Source organism: Corapipo altera, unplaced genomic scaffold (genome assembly GCF_003945725.1).
Source record: "Corapipo altera isolate COAL_440 unplaced genomic scaffold, ASM394572v1 291, whole genome shotgun sequence".
NCBI classification, from domain to species: domain Eukaryota; kingdom Metazoa; phylum Chordata; class Aves; order Passeriformes; family Pipridae; genus Corapipo; species Corapipo altera.
Genome location: NW_020885112.1, coordinates 101,395 through 114,807, shown reverse-complemented (window position 1 = coordinate 114,807; position 13,413 = coordinate 101,395). Strand labels below are relative to the sequence as shown.

Below are 13,413 nucleotides of genomic sequence, written 5' to 3'. Positions count from 1 at the left end.
CCCCCCTCACCGCTCGCTCCCCGCCGCCATGTTCGCGTTTCCCGCGCGCGCCGCGCCGTGACGTCATCGGCGCGCGCCGCGGGGGGCTCAGGGGGGCCGCCATGGCGGAGGCGGCGCGGCCGCGGGCGCTGTTCCTGGCCGGGCTGGCCGCCGTCTATGTGGCCGCTTTCGGCTCCCTCTACGTGCAGATCCCCGGTACCGCGGGGCGAGGGACAGCCGGGGGCCGCGGGGGAGGGCCGGGCAGGGCCGGGATGGGGCTGGGGCGGCCGGGACGGGGTCGGGATGGGGCCGGGGACGTGGCCGGTGGAGCCGGGATGGGGGCGGACAGAGCCAGGACAGAGCTCATGACAGAGCCAGGACGGAGCTGGGACGGGTCTGGTAGAACCGGGATGGAGCCGGGACGGGTCCGGTAGAACCGGGATAGAGCTGGCATGGGGCAGGTAGAACTGGGATGCAGCCGGGATGGAGCTGGAACGGGGCCAGTAGAACTGGGATGGAGCTGGGAGTGGGAGCAGTAGAGCCGGGACGTGACCAGTGGAGTCGGGAGTGGGACTGGTGGAGTTGGGATAAAGCTGGAACGGGGCCGGTGGAGCCGGGACAGAGCCGGGATGGGGCTGACAGACCCCCCCGGGGCCGCAGGGCCGCCCCTGCCATCCCGTTTCCCTCCCCATAACCTGATCTGTCCCTTACTGGGAAGACCGGGAATACTGGGAGCAGCTCCTCTGTCCCCTCCACCCTCCCCAGGGGTCCAGGGGGTGCTCGGGCCCCCTCTGAGCCCCCCAACTCCCCCCTGGGCCCCCCAACCCCCTGCCCACACCCCATCCACGTGGCCGGGCTGGATGTGGCAGCTCCTGGGCTGCACCTGGGCTCTTCCCACTGGCTCCCAGTTCCAACTGGGAAGCTGGGATGGGGACAGCCTGGAGCCCCCCAGTCAGCACGAGCTGCCGCAGGGATGAGGCCGAGGTGCTGCCTGGGGGGCTCCCGGCCGTGCTGCCCCCGTTTTCCTGGGAATGCCTGACTGCCGTTCCCATTCCAGGCCTGTACGGCAGGGAGGGGATCCTGCCGGCCCGCAGGGTGCTGCGGCTCAGCGGGAAGGGGCTGTGGGAGCAGCTCCGGGATTCCCCCACCCTGCTGTGGCTCAGCCCGCGGCTGGGGCTGGACACGGAGCAGGGCATGGAGCTGCTGTGCCTGGTGGGGATCCTGGCGTCCTTCGGAGCCCTGCTGTGCGATTCCATGCGGGATTGCCTGGTCTTCGCCCTGCTCCGGGTGCTCTACCTGTCCCTCTACCAGGTGAGGGGCTGGGGGGGTCCCTGGAGGGGGGTGGCACCGTCCTGTGAGCTCCTGGAGTGCTCAGATTCCCTCGTGGAGCTGGGGAAGGGGTTGGGAGATACAGTCGGGGAATCAGGGAATGGTTTGGGCGGGAAGGGACTTTAAATCCCATCCCAATCCAGCCCCCAGGGGCAGGGACACCTTCCACTGGCTCAGGTTGCTCCAGCCTGGCCTTGGACACTCCCAGGGATCCAGAGGGAGCCACAGCTTCTCTGGGAGATTCATTCCAGCCCTTCCCCACCCTCCCAGCCAGCAATTCCTTCCCCATATCCCATCTATCTCTGCCCTCTGGCGCTGGGAAGCCATTCCCTGTGTCCTGTCCCTCTATCCCTTGTCCCAAGTCCCTCTCCAGCTCCGGGCCACGTTGGACAGGGCTTGGAGCTACCTGATCTGGTAAAAGATATCCCTGCCCATGGCAGGGGTTTGGAATGGGATGGGATTTAAGGTCTCTTACCACCCAAACCATTCCATGATTCCATGAATCCTCCCTCCTGCCGCCCCGGGAGCTCCAGTGAGTCAGAGCTGGCTGCTGTGGGGGGAGGAGGAGGGTTTATCTTCCCTCTGGAACCAGGGAATTACAGAGGGATAAATCACCCATGTTTGGTCATTCCCCCCCTGGGGCAGGGAATCGTCACCTCCCGGGGTGGGGGCTGTCACCCCAGGGAGCAGCTCCCACCCCTTGGAATTGTGTATCCCAGTGTGGCTCTGGCTGTTCCCACCCGTTCCCTCCTCACTCCCTTTTAGGGCAATGCTGGAAGCACATCCCTGGAAGCACATCCCTGGAAGCACATCCCTGCTCCTCCCCCGGGCCGGGCTGTGGGCAGGGAACACACCCAGTGTGGAATGACCCCCCGGGACACCCCCCTTCCCCTCCCCCCCCCCGGAGCATTCCCGGGCTGTGATCCCAGTGCTGCTGTTCCCACAGCTCCTTGGGATTGGCCTGGAGCCCCGTGCTGGGAAAGGAGCTGGGGGGAGGACGGGAGGGGGGGTCTGTGCCCACCACTCTCCATGTGAGGAAGGGTCTGGGGGTCAAACCTGCCCCACTCACCCCCCACTCCCTCTCCACAGGTGGGACAGGTCTTCCTGTACTTCCAGTGGTGAGTCAGACCCCCCCCCTTGGGCCCTTTGGGGGGGCTGTGGGGGGCTCGGAGCTGGGGGAGATGTCCTGCACCCCCTGCAGCCCCCAGGGTGGGGGGCACAGCAGGATGGGGGCTCTGGGTGCTGGACAGGGGGCACAAGGGGTCACAGTGGGGGGGCAGAGCAGGACAGGGGCTTTGGGGAGCAGGGCAAGGGGCATAGTGGTGGTGGGGGCTCTGGGGACAGGGATGGGGGCTTGGCAGGACAGGGGCTCTGGGGACCAGGGCAGGGGGTGTGGGGGGCTCTTGGGATCGGGGGCGATATGGGGGTCCTGGGGGCCAGGGCCAGGGGGCACAGTGGGATAGGGGGCACAACGAGCTGGGGTCCCCAGCCCCATGTGTGGGGGGATCTGTGTCCCCCGAGGGGAGCAGGGCAGGCCCTGAGGGGTGTGTGGCACTGGGGGGTTCAGCTCTGTCCTCCCACCCCCAGGGACAGCCTGCTGCTGGAAACGGGGTTCCTGGCCGTGCTCGTGGCCCCCCTGCGCCTGCTGAGGGGGGGGTCCCCCTCCTGGAGACCCCACGACCCCGTCACCTTCTGGGGGGGTGCGGTGGCTCCTCTTCCGCCTCATGTTCGCCTCGGGGTCCGGGGGGCTCACAAGTGGGAGGGGTGGGTTTGGGGGGCTCAGGTGAGGTGGGGTGGGTTTGGGGGCTCACAGGTGAGGGGGGCTCACAAGTGAGAGGGGTGGGTTTGGGAGGCTCACAGGTCAGTGGGGTGGGTTTGTGGGGTGCTCACAGGTGAGGGGCTGGGTTTGGGGGGCTCACAGGTGAGGGGCTGCAGGTCTGGGGGGGCACAGCCATGCCCCCACACTCGAGGGGATGGCAGCCCTGTGCTCTGGGGAGCTGGGCCCTGCTCCGTGGGGGCCGCCCCTGCCCTGAGCCCCCCGTGCCCCCAGCGCTGACGTACCACTACGAGACGCAGTGCATCCCCACGCCGGGGGCCTGGCTCGCCCACCAGCTGCCCGTGTGGTTCCAGAAGCTCAGCGTGGTGGCCACCTACGTCATCGAGGTGGCCGTGCCCGTGCTCTTCTTCGCGCCCCTGCGCCGCCTGCGCCTCTTCGCCTTCTACTGCCAGGTGGGGAGGGGGCACGGAGGGACCCCCGGGGCGGGGGGGGCACAGAGGGGCTCACCGGGGCTCGGGGTGGGCTCCTGGCTGTGGGGGTGCTGGGAGAGGGAGTGGTTGTGCCACTGATGGTGGAGGGGGTGGTGCCCGGTGCCCTCTGCTCTCCGGCCCCATGACCCCCTCAACTCTGTGACCCCCAGGACCCCCTTATACCACACCTCGTGCTGGGGGGTCCTGGGGGGGCTCCTCAGGGGCTGGGGGGTGGCTCCTCGCTCTGTGGGCACTGGGGCATGGGGTGGCCATGCTGCTGCTGGTGGTGTTGGGGTGCCCAGTGTCCTCTGCCCCCCAGCCCTGTGACCCCCTTGAGCCCCTCCTCATGCGGGGGTGTCTCCAGGGGGACTCCCCTCAGGCAGGGGGGTGGCTCCTTGCTCTGTGGGCACCAGGACCCAGGGTGGCCATGCTGCTGCTGGAGGGATGTCCAGTGTCCTCTGCCCTCTGTCTCCATGACCCCCTGTGACCCCCCCCCAACCCCCCTCTCATGCTGGGGGGTGCCCAGGGGGTCTCCCCAGAGGCTGGGGGTCGGCTCCTCGCTCTGCTGTCACTGGGAGATGGGTTGGTGGTGCTGGTGGGGTGCCCTGTGTTCTTTACCCCCCCAGCCCCGTGCCCCCCCAGCCCTGTGACCCCCCCCACCCTGTCCCTGCTCCCCCCCAGGTCCTGCTGCAGGTGCTCATCATCCTCACGGGTAACTACAACTTCTTCAACGCGCTCACCATCGTCCTGGCCTTCTCCCTGCTGGACGAGGAGCACGTGGGGCGCTGGCTGGGGCGCCCCAAGAAGCGGCAGGGCAGCGGTGAGACCCCCCAGGACCCCCAGTTTGGGGGGAGCAGGTCGTTTCTGGGGTGGGGAGGGGACAGGGGACGTTGTGGCTCCACTGTGGGAACTGCTGCCAGCACAGCCCCTCCCCACCCCCAGGGTGGGGGGCTGCGGCCATGGGAGACCCTGGGAGGGCTCAGGGGGGTTGGGGGGGTTCCCAGCCCAGCTCTGAGCCCCCCAACCCTCCCAGCCTGGCCCCCCAGCCTGGGCTCTGTGCTGGCCACGCTGCTGGAGCTCAACACCTACGGGCTCCTGCTCTACTGGACCGTGCAGTACTTCGGCCTGGAGATCAACTGGGACAAGAAGCTGCTGGACTCCAAAGTGGGTACGTCCAGGGGGGGGCTGCTGACCCCTCAGCCCCCACCCTGGGGGGCTGGAGAAGCCCCTCCCTGATGCCACGGCTTTCCCTTGGCTCCAGCCTTCACCTACCACGAGTTCACGACGTGGCTGCGGACGGTGACGCTGCCGCTGGTGGGGGTGGCCTTCCTGTCCCTGTCCTGGGAGATCCTGCTCGCCATGTACCGGTGGGTGCCAGGGAGCACAGGGGACCCCCAGGGTGTGGGGGACCCCTGGGTGCTGGGGGAGCTGGGGGGTGGCTCTGGGAACTGGGAAGGGGGTGATGCAGCTCCGGGAGTTGGGAGTGTTGGAGCAGTCAAGCACAGCATGGGGGAGGCTCTGAACCCCTCAGCTCACAGCTGGAGCCCCCCCAAACTGGGGGGTGGTGCCTCTTTGTCCCCTTAATGCCCCATCTCTCCCCCCCAGCTGTGCCTGTGTCCGTGGATGCTTCTGGAAGCTCTGGGCCACCCTCCAGTGGGCCATCATGGCCACGGCCACCGTCAGCTTGTTCGCCGTCAGCCTGGTGAGGGGTCAGGGGGGTCGGGGGGCTCCAGGGGACCCCCTCGGGCCACGGTGACAGACCCCTCCTGCCCCTGCCAGGTGCCCTTCACCTACATTGAGCACGAGTCCAACGGGAAGCTGTGGCCTGGCATCCACCGGCTGTTCGGGGCGGTGGAGCGGTTCCAGGTGGTGAATTCCTACGGGCTGTTCCGCAGGATGACGGGGGTCGGGGGGCGGCCCGAGGTGGTGCTGGAGGGCAGCTACGATGGGCACAGCTGGACGGTGAGTGTGGGGTGGGCACAGGGGGTGGGAACCAAACCGTCCCCCAGCACTGCCAAGGCCACCGCTGACCCGTGTCCCCAAGTGCCACATCCACGTGGCTTTTCAATCCCTCCAGGGATGGTGACCCCACCACTGCCCTGGGCAGCCCCTTCCCATGTCTGACAGTCCCTTCTGGGAAGGAATGTTCCCGATATCCAACCTCAACCTCCCCTGGCACAGTTTGAGGCTGTTTCCTCTTGTCCTGTCACTTGTTTCCTGGTTTTGGAGCCACCCCCAGGTCCTTTTCCCGCCGGGCGGTTTTCCTGCCACCCTTTCCCACATTCCCCCATTTCCCCCTGGAATGCTGCCCGGGGCTGTGAGGTGTCCCTGCCCCAGAATCCCGGGATGTTTGGGTGGGAAAGGACCTTACAGACCACCCAGTTCCACCCCCGTGCCATGGGCCACCTTCCCCTGGAAGCTTCCCACAGGCTCGTTCCCCTCTGGAGCCCCCGGGGTGGGCACTGGTGACCCTCGGGGTGGGCAGGGGGGCTCCAGATCCCGGTGCCAGCCGCTGCCATCCCACAGGAGATCGAGTTCATGTACAAGCCCGGGAATGTGAGCGTGGCCCCGGCCATGGTGGCCCCGCACCAGCCCCGCCTGGACTGGCAGCTGTGGTTCGCTGCCCTGGGGCACCACCACAGCAGCCCCTGGTTCAGCGCCCTGGTGCTGCGGCTGCTGCAGGGCCAGCGTGACGGTGAGGGCAAGGGGGGCACAGAGGGCACAGGGCGGGGGGCTTGGGGGGCTCTGGGGATGGATTGGGGCATCCCCGTGGTGATCGGGGTGTCCCCACAGTGGGCTTTGGGGTTGTCGCCCTGCAGCACTTCGGGGTGTGTCCCTGCAGTGGTTTGGGATGTCCCCCCGCAGCAGCAGTTTGGGGTGTCCCTGTGGCATTTTGGGGTGTCCCTGCAGCAGTTTGGGGTGTCCCTGTGGCATTTTGGGTTGTCCTTGCAGTTCATTTTGGGTGTCCCTGCAGCAGTTTGCGGTGTCCCTGCAGTAGTTTGGGGTGTCCCTGTGGCAGTTTTGGGTGTCCTTGTGGCAGTTTGGGGTGTCCCCACAGTGATTTTGTGTGTCCCAGCAGTTGGGGGTGTCCCTGCAGTGGTTTTAGGTGTCCCTGCAGTAGTTTGGGGTGTCCCTGTGGCAGTTGGGGTGTCCCTGAGGCAGTTTGGGGTGTTGCTGCAGTGTTTTTGGGTGTCCCAGCAGTTTGGGATGTCCCTGTAGCAGTTTGAGGTGTTGCTGCAGTGTTTTTGGGTGTCCTTGTAGCAGTTTGGGGTGTCCCAGCAGTTTGGGGTGTCCCTGTGGCAGTTTTGGGTGTTCCCACAGTGGTTTTGGGTGTCCCAGCAGTTTGGGGTGTCCCTGTGGCAGTTTGGGGTGTCCCTGCAGTGGTTTTGGGTGTCCCAGCAGTTTGGAGTGGCCCTGTGGCAGTCGGGGTGTCCTGCAGCGTGTTGGGGTGTCCCCCTGCAGCATTTCAGGATATCCCCATGGCAGTTCAGAGTGTCCCTTGCAGCATTTCAGGGCGTCCCCATGGCAGTTCAGGGTGTCCCCTTGCAGAATCTCAGGATATCCCCATGGCAGTTCAGAGTGTCCCCTGCAGCATTTCAGGATATCCCCATGGCAGTTCAGGGTGTCCCCCTGCAGCATTTCAGGGCGTCCCCATGGCAGTTCAGAGTGTCCCCTGCAGCATTTCAGGGCATCCCCATGGAGGTTCAGGGTTGTCTCTCTTTTGGTGGTTCGGGGTGTCCCTGTGGTGGTTCGGGGTGTCCCCCTGCAGCAGTTTTGGGTGCCAGTGTTTCGGTTGTCCGGCAGTGATCCGGCTGGTGCAGGTGGACGAGTCCCGGTACCCGTTCAGCGCCCGCCCGCCCACCTTCCTGCGGGCCCAGCTCTACAAGTACTGGTTCACGGGCCCCTCGGAGGGCAGGTGAGCGGGGACGGGGCCCCCTGCACCCCAAACCCCCGCCGGGGGTGGGATGTGGGGGCTCAGCTGAGCTGCCCCTCCCCAGCCCGGGCCCGGCGCCGTGGTGGAGGCGGCAGCACGTCCAGGAGTTCTTCCCCACTGTGTCCTTGGGAGACCCCACGCTGGAGAGCCTGCTCAGCCAGCACGGCCTCAAGGTGGGTGTGGGGGGCCTTGCACCCCCTCCCTGGGCCCTGACCCCCTTCCTTCCATGCCCCTGATCCCCCTGCCTTGATCCTGAACCCCATTCCTGGGCCCTGAACTCCCTTCCTTCAACACCCCCGATCACCCTTCCCTGACCCCTGAGCTCCCTTCCTGGCCCCTGACCCCCTTCCTTCATCCCCCCACCTGGCCCCTGACCCCCCTGCTTCACCCCTGACCCCCCTTCCTGGCCCCTGAGCCCCCTTTCCTCACCCCTGATGCCCCTGCCTTGCTCCTGACCTTCTCTATGGCCCCTGAGCCCCCTTTCCTCACCTTCCCAGGCCCCCAACCCATCCCTCATCTCTCTCTCTCTCCCTGACTCCAACTCCCCTTCTCTTTCCCTTTGTCCTCCCCATCCCTTCCTTTGCCCCTGACACCCCTTGACCTCCTTCCATCACCCCCAACACCCTTCCCTAACCTTGATCCCCCTTCTTGGCCCCTGACCCCCCCTTCCCTCACCCCTGACCCCCTCCCACCCCCTTCCCTCACCCCCAACCGCTCTCCCTCACCCCTGACCCCCCTACCTCCCTCCCTGACCCCTTGCCTGGCCCCTTCCCACATTCCCTGGCCCTGACCCCCCCGTCTCCCGGCAGGACAAGCCCCCCGTGCGGCGCCGGTCGGAGGCGGCCCTGCCGTGGCTCCTGGGCTGGGTTCGGGGCCTGGCCCGGCCCTTCTCGGGCCCCGCCGTGCTCTGGACCCTCTACCTGGTGGCCGCCACCGTGGGGGTGCTGCGGGCCCTGGGCCCCCGGGCACGGGGGGGGCCCCCCCCCCCGCCCGCCACAAGGCCCGGGGGGAGCGGGGGGAGCGCAATGGGGTGCGGGGAGAGGGGCGGGGCCGGGCGGGGGGCGAGGGCCACGGGGAGGGGCGGCCCGGCCCCAAGAAGAAGAAGTAGCACCCGCAGCCCCCCGCCCGTGTGCCAGCCCCGGGGGGGGGGGCCCTGGGGGGGGGGGTGTCAGTGGGGCCCCACCCCGGGGGGCTCCCGGTGTTCCCCCTGCCAGTGCCTTCAGCACGGTGTGGCCATGCAGGGGGACCCTCCCCACTGCCTTGGGGACCCCTCCCCACTGCCCAGGGACCCCTTGGGGACCCCTCCCTGCGGCCTGGGGACTGCTGGGGACCCCTCCCCACTGCCCAGGGACCCCTTGGGGACCCCTCCCTGCAGCCTGGGGACCGCTGGGGACCCCTCCCCACTGCCCAGGGACCCCTTGGGGACCCCTCCCTGTGACCTGGGGACTGCTGGGGACCCCTCCCCACTGCCCAGGGACCCCTTGGGGACCCCTCCCTGCGGCCTGGGGAGCGCTGGGGACCCCTCCCCACTGCCCGGGGACCCCTCCAGGCCCCACGAGGGCAGGGGTGTTCGATGCAGCTGGGGGTGCTCAGCACAGATGGGGGGCTCCTTGCCAGCAGGATGGAGCAGCTTGGGCAGTGCCAACCCTCCTCTCACCCTGCCCAACCCCTCAGGTGCCCCCCGGGCAGTTTTGGGGTGGCTGCCCCCCGTGCCCCCCACCCCGGTGGGCTCTACCCATCCCGCGCTTCCCCCCCCCAGCTCAGCCCCAAACTCAGAGGTCCAGAGGTTTCCTATAATTTTCTAAATAAAGCCTTTGACATTCCAGCCCCACGGCTCTCCTGGGATCTGGGGGGCTCCTGTCCTGCCCCCCCCGTGCCTGGGGTGACCCCCTGTGAGAGGGGAGAGGTGACTGGCCCGGGGGGTGCGGCACAAGCAGGTTTATTGTGGAGCCCCCACGGCGGGGTCTGGGGGAGGTGCTGGGTGCTGCTGCGGGTGAGGGGCCCGGTGGGGTCCCAGCGGGGTGCAGGGTGGTCCTGGCAGGTTTGGGGGTCACCAGCAGAGCTGCCCCGGGCAGTACTTGTCGATGAGCGACTGGTAGTACCCGCGGAGCTGCTGCACGTCGGGCAGGTCCTCCTGCTTGGTGTACAGGTCGAACTTGCTGTGGGAGCACAAGGGGGGGTCAGGCCGGGGGTGCACCATCCCCCCCACCTCCCACAGCTCCGGGGGGCTCAGCTGAGCCCCCAGTGCCCCCCCGGGCACGCACTTGAGCTCCCGGACCCAGGGCAGCATCCGCCGGTCCTCCTCGGAGCAGAGGTGCCCGTAGTCCCCGTGCGCGTGCCAGGGGTAGAAGGAGTGGAAGCGAATCATGTAGAAGGCCTGGGGGGACACAGGGACGTCCAGCTGGGTTTGGGGGGCCCTGCCCCGCACCCCCGAACCCCCACAGGGGGGGTCCCTGTCCCCCCCACGTGCCCCCCGGTCTGAGCTCACCTCCTTGGGCAGGGCGAACTTGTTGAACTTCATCACTTGGTACATGTACTCTGGGGAGGGGGCGGCGTGTGGGGAGGGGCTGGACCCACACCGGGGGGGCACCCCGAGAGGGGCAGCCCCCCTTGAAAGCCACAGCCCCCCCTGAAAGCCACAGCTCCCCCCGAGGAGCTGCAGCCCCCGCCCCACGCCAGGGACTCCAACCCCCCGGCAAAGGGGGCAGTGTGGGGGGCAGCACGGCCCCTCTGGGGGGTCAGTGCCCCGTTTGGGGGTGGGGGCCCCTTCCCTGAGGAGGGGACACCCCCGGCCCCCCCGACTCACCATCGTGGCCCCAGGACATGAGGACATTCTCCAGCCCACAGCCAGGTTGGTACATCCCACACTCGGTGCTGGGGATGGAGCGGGGTGGGGGGTGAGGGGCTGGACCCCCCCTCTGGACCCCGGCCGGGCCCTGGGGTGCAGCCCCCCACCCCTAGCCCCCCCCCGGGCTCACCTGTAGCGGGGGTCCTTGGTGTCGGGGTTGTCGTGGAAGGTGGAGTCCCCATAGACCACCGAGCTCTGCACCTTGCAGCCCACGGGGAAGGTGTCCCCCACCACCGCCCACTGCGGGGGGGCACGGGCGTCACAACGGCCCCCGGAGGATTCCCCCGACACGGGGGGCTCCCCCCTGCCCCCTCCCCACCATCCCACTCACCTGGGGCTCCCCGAAGAGCACCAGCACCTTCCCCAGGTCGTGCAGGAGCCCCACGAGGTGGAACCAATCTGGAGGTGAGCGGGTCCGTCACCCCCCGGGACGGGACCCTGCGGGGGTGGCAGGGGACAGAGGGGGGGTGTGGCCGTACCTTTGTCGGGGTGTGCCCGGCGGATCCCCTCGGCCGTCTGGAAGGCGTGGAAGGAGTTGGGGAAATCCACGTCGGGGTCCGACTCGTCCACCAGCTGGTCCAGCAGCTCCAGCGCCTCCATCACGCTCATCCTCCGCAGGGAGCACGGCCCGTACTGGGCTCTCTGGGGACACCCGGCTTTGGGGACACCGAGGCACCCCCCGGACCCCCGGGGGGGCGCATGGGTGCCCCTCAGTGTCCCCCCGAGCGGGCTGGGATGGGGCACCGGGGCTGGATTTGGAGTGCAGGGTGGGAGGGCTGTGACACCCCCCTGCTGTGGGAACCCCAGGGGGGACAGGACAGCCCTGGGGGGACACAGGGTGACTGAGGGGGGACACAGGGTGACCCAGGGGGACACAGGGTGAGCGGGGGGACACAGGGTGACTGAGGGGGACACAGGGTGAGGGGGGGACACAGGGGGACACAGGGTGAGCGGGGGACACAGGGGGACACAGGGTGAGCGGGGGACACAGGGTGACTGAGGGGGACACAGGGTGAGCGGGGCACACAGGGGGACACAGGGTGAGCGGGGGGCTCCCACCTTCCTGCGGACGAAGTCCACTGTCTGGTGTGTGTGCATGAGCAGGTACGTGTGGTACACGCGGTCAATCAGCTTCCCCTCCTGTGGGGCAGCGGGGGAGGCACGGGGGGGTCAGGGGGGTCCGGGGAGCAGGGGGAGCCCCCCGGTGTCCCCCCACCCCAGCCTGGCATGGCAGAGACCCCCAGGGCTCCCCCAGCTGCTCCCAGCTCAGGGTGGGACCCCCAGTGTGGCCACTGGGGACAGGCAGGGACTCACCGTGGGACCCCTGGCACCCACAGGACCCCCAGGACCCTTAAGCAGGCCCCCCCTGACACCCCACCCGGTTTTGGGGCCCCCCCGAGCCCCCCTCCCCACGTGGGATCCCCTGGGACCCCCCAGACTCACGGTGTAGTTCCTGAACTCGGACTTGTCCTTGCTGGGTTTGGGCTCTTCAGAGGGGTCGGGGCCCTGAGGGGTGACGGGGGGGCTCAGGGGTCCTGTCCTCTCCCCCAGCCAGGGACAGGGGACAGGGACAGGCAGAGGGGACTCAGGGGTCCCATCCTGCCCTCTGGCCTCAGCACCATGGGACAGGACAAGGGGTCAGGGACCGGCGGTCAGGGACAAGGGGACAGTGGCGCCGAGGGAAGACCTGGACACACGGGGTCACCTGGTGCTGTGCGGGGTCACAGGGTCACACGGTGTCACACAGTGTCACACACTGTCACACACTGTCACAGTGTCACACACTGTCACACACTACCACAGACCATCAGAGTCACAGTATCCCACAAAATCACGCATTGTCACACACTGTCACACACTCACATTGTCACACATTGTCACACGTTATCACACACATTGTCACACATTGTCACACACTATCACACACTCACTGTCACATTGTCACACAAAATCACACATTGTCACATGCTATCACACACATTGTCACCCATTGTCACACACTGTCACACACTGTCACACACTCTCACGGTGTCCCACACTGTCACACACTGTTCCCCCAAGACACAGAGGGGACCCAGGGGTGCTGCCCCTGATCCCGAGGTGGGTTCCAGCCCAGGGTGCCACTGGGTGAGGGCAGCAGCTCTGGACCCTGTGGTGGTCCCTGCACAGCCCCAGGGGTGCTGCTGGACCCCCTCAGACCCTGCAGCCCCCCAGGGCTGGCACTGACCCCCCACCATTGCCTGGTGGGGAGAGAGCAGCTCCCCGTGGTTGTGGGACCCCCCTCCTGCTTGGGGTCCCCCTGGGCTGGGACCCCCTCAGGGTGGTGTCCCCTGGGTGTGGTCCCCTATGGCACTGGGACCCCCTAGGGGTGGTTTTCCCATGGGGCAGGTCCCTCATGGGGTGACACCACCACTGCAGGGAGGATGTCGCCGAGGGGTCTCCTCTGCCCCCCAGATTTGGGGTGACACAGGTAGGTCTGTCCCACCCCCAAATGGGGGGTGACACACTGTGTCTGCCCCCCAGATTTGGAGTGACACAGGTAGGTCTGTCCCCCCTCTAAATGTGGGGTGACACAGTGTCTGCCCCCCAGGTTTGGGGTGCTGGGGCTGACCCCAAATGTGGGGTGACACAGCCGTGCCTGCCCCCCAGGTAAGTGGCCCCGGCCCCCCCTGCCCGCACTCACCTCCTGGAGGCTCCTCATGGTGGCTCGGGGGGGCTCACAAGCTGCTGGGTGGCCGCGGGACCCCCGGTTTTGTGCTGGGGGGCGGCGCGGGGGGGCCCCGCCCGGCCCGGCGGGGACAATCGGTGACCAGTTAACCCGCCCCGGTTAATGTTTGACCCCGCGCCCGGCTGGGGGGCTGCAGCTCCCGGGGGAGGGGGCACTGGGGGACCCCCGGCCCGGCCCCGAGCTGGGGACACCCTCTCCGACACGGGGACCCCCGGGCTGGGCCCCCCCGGCCCCGCTGCCCGCGGTGACCCCTCGGTGGGGGCACAGAGTGACCTCCGGGGACACGGGGAGTGGAACCGGCCCCGCGGCCCCGGGGCCAAGGGGCACTTGGGGGGGGACTGGGGGCCA

At 68.2% G+C, this 13,413-nt stretch overlaps 3 protein-coding genes across 4 annotated transcripts in view; 1 reads left to right on the top strand and 2 right to left on the bottom strand.

Annotated features, from left to right (window-relative positions):
- NCAPH2 (non-SMC condensin II complex subunit H2) overlaps positions 1–46 on the bottom strand; it is a 13,510-nt gene extending 13,464 nt beyond the window's left edge. The window contains 1 exon segment of the mRNA XM_027669883.1: positions 11–46. The gene's annotated coding sequence lies outside the window, so the exon portion shown is untranslated.
- A 2,874-nt stretch (positions 47–2,920) lies between these two features.
- On the top strand, positions 2,921–9,315 carry LMF2 (lipase maturation factor 2). Of its 2 annotated transcripts, XM_027669877.1 has the most exons (13): positions 2,921–3,058; positions 3,324–3,537; positions 4,237–4,375; positions 4,589–4,723; positions 4,817–4,922; positions 5,161–5,257; positions 5,335–5,517; positions 6,082–6,250; positions 7,360–7,471; positions 7,554–7,662; positions 8,299–8,747; positions 8,780–8,854; positions 8,949–9,315. In XM_027669877.1, exons 1-13 carry the CDS (start codon positions 3,033–3,035, stop codon positions 9,292–9,294), a joined length of 2,160 nt encoding a protein of 719 aa, XP_027525678.1. In that variant the 5' UTR covers positions 2,921–3,032; the 3' UTR covers positions 9,295–9,315. The 2 variants fall into 2 exon arrangements, with proteins under 2 accessions (XP_027525678.1, XP_027525677.1); XM_027669876.1 differs by having other exon boundaries at positions 8,299–8,854.
- Positions 9,316–9,412: 97 nt separating this feature from the next.
- On the bottom strand, positions 9,413–13,094 carry MIOX (myo-inositol oxygenase). Its single transcript, XM_027669878.1, has 10 exons — positions 13,021–13,094; positions 11,781–11,843; positions 11,397–11,477; positions 10,817–10,979; positions 10,669–10,736; positions 10,468–10,577; positions 10,296–10,363; positions 9,978–10,027; positions 9,754–9,866; positions 9,413–9,648 (listed from the first exon to the last, which is right to left on the bottom strand). The coding sequence occupies exons 1-10, from the start codon at positions 13,036–13,038 to the stop codon at positions 9,540–9,542; spliced, it is 843 nt and encodes a 280-aa protein (XP_027525679.1). The 5' UTR covers positions 13,039–13,094; the 3' UTR covers positions 9,413–9,539.
- Between the last annotated feature and the right edge of the window lie 319 nt (positions 13,095–13,413).

Coding starts and splice junctions, on each gene's coding strand:
- LMF2 (XM_027669876.1), top strand. CDS start 3,033: ATGTTCGCCTCGGGGTCCGGGGGGCT. Junction 5,258..5,334: donor GCTTGTTCGCCGTCAGCCTG/GTGAGGGGTCAG, acceptor TGCCCCTGCCAG/GTGCCCTTCACCTACATTGA. Junction 7,663..8,298: donor TCAGCCAGCACGGCCTCAAG/GTGGGTGTGGGG, acceptor GTCTCCCGGCAG/GACAAGCCCCCCGTGCGGCG.
- MIOX (XM_027669878.1), bottom strand. Junction 10,737..10,816: donor CCGGGCACACCCCGACAAAG/GTACGGCCACAC, acceptor GCTCACCTCCAG/ATTGGTTCCACCTCGTGGGG. Junction 9,649..9,753: donor CCCTGGGTCCGGGAGCTCAA/GTGCGTGCCCGG, acceptor GTGCTCCCACAG/CAAGTTCGACCTGTACACCA.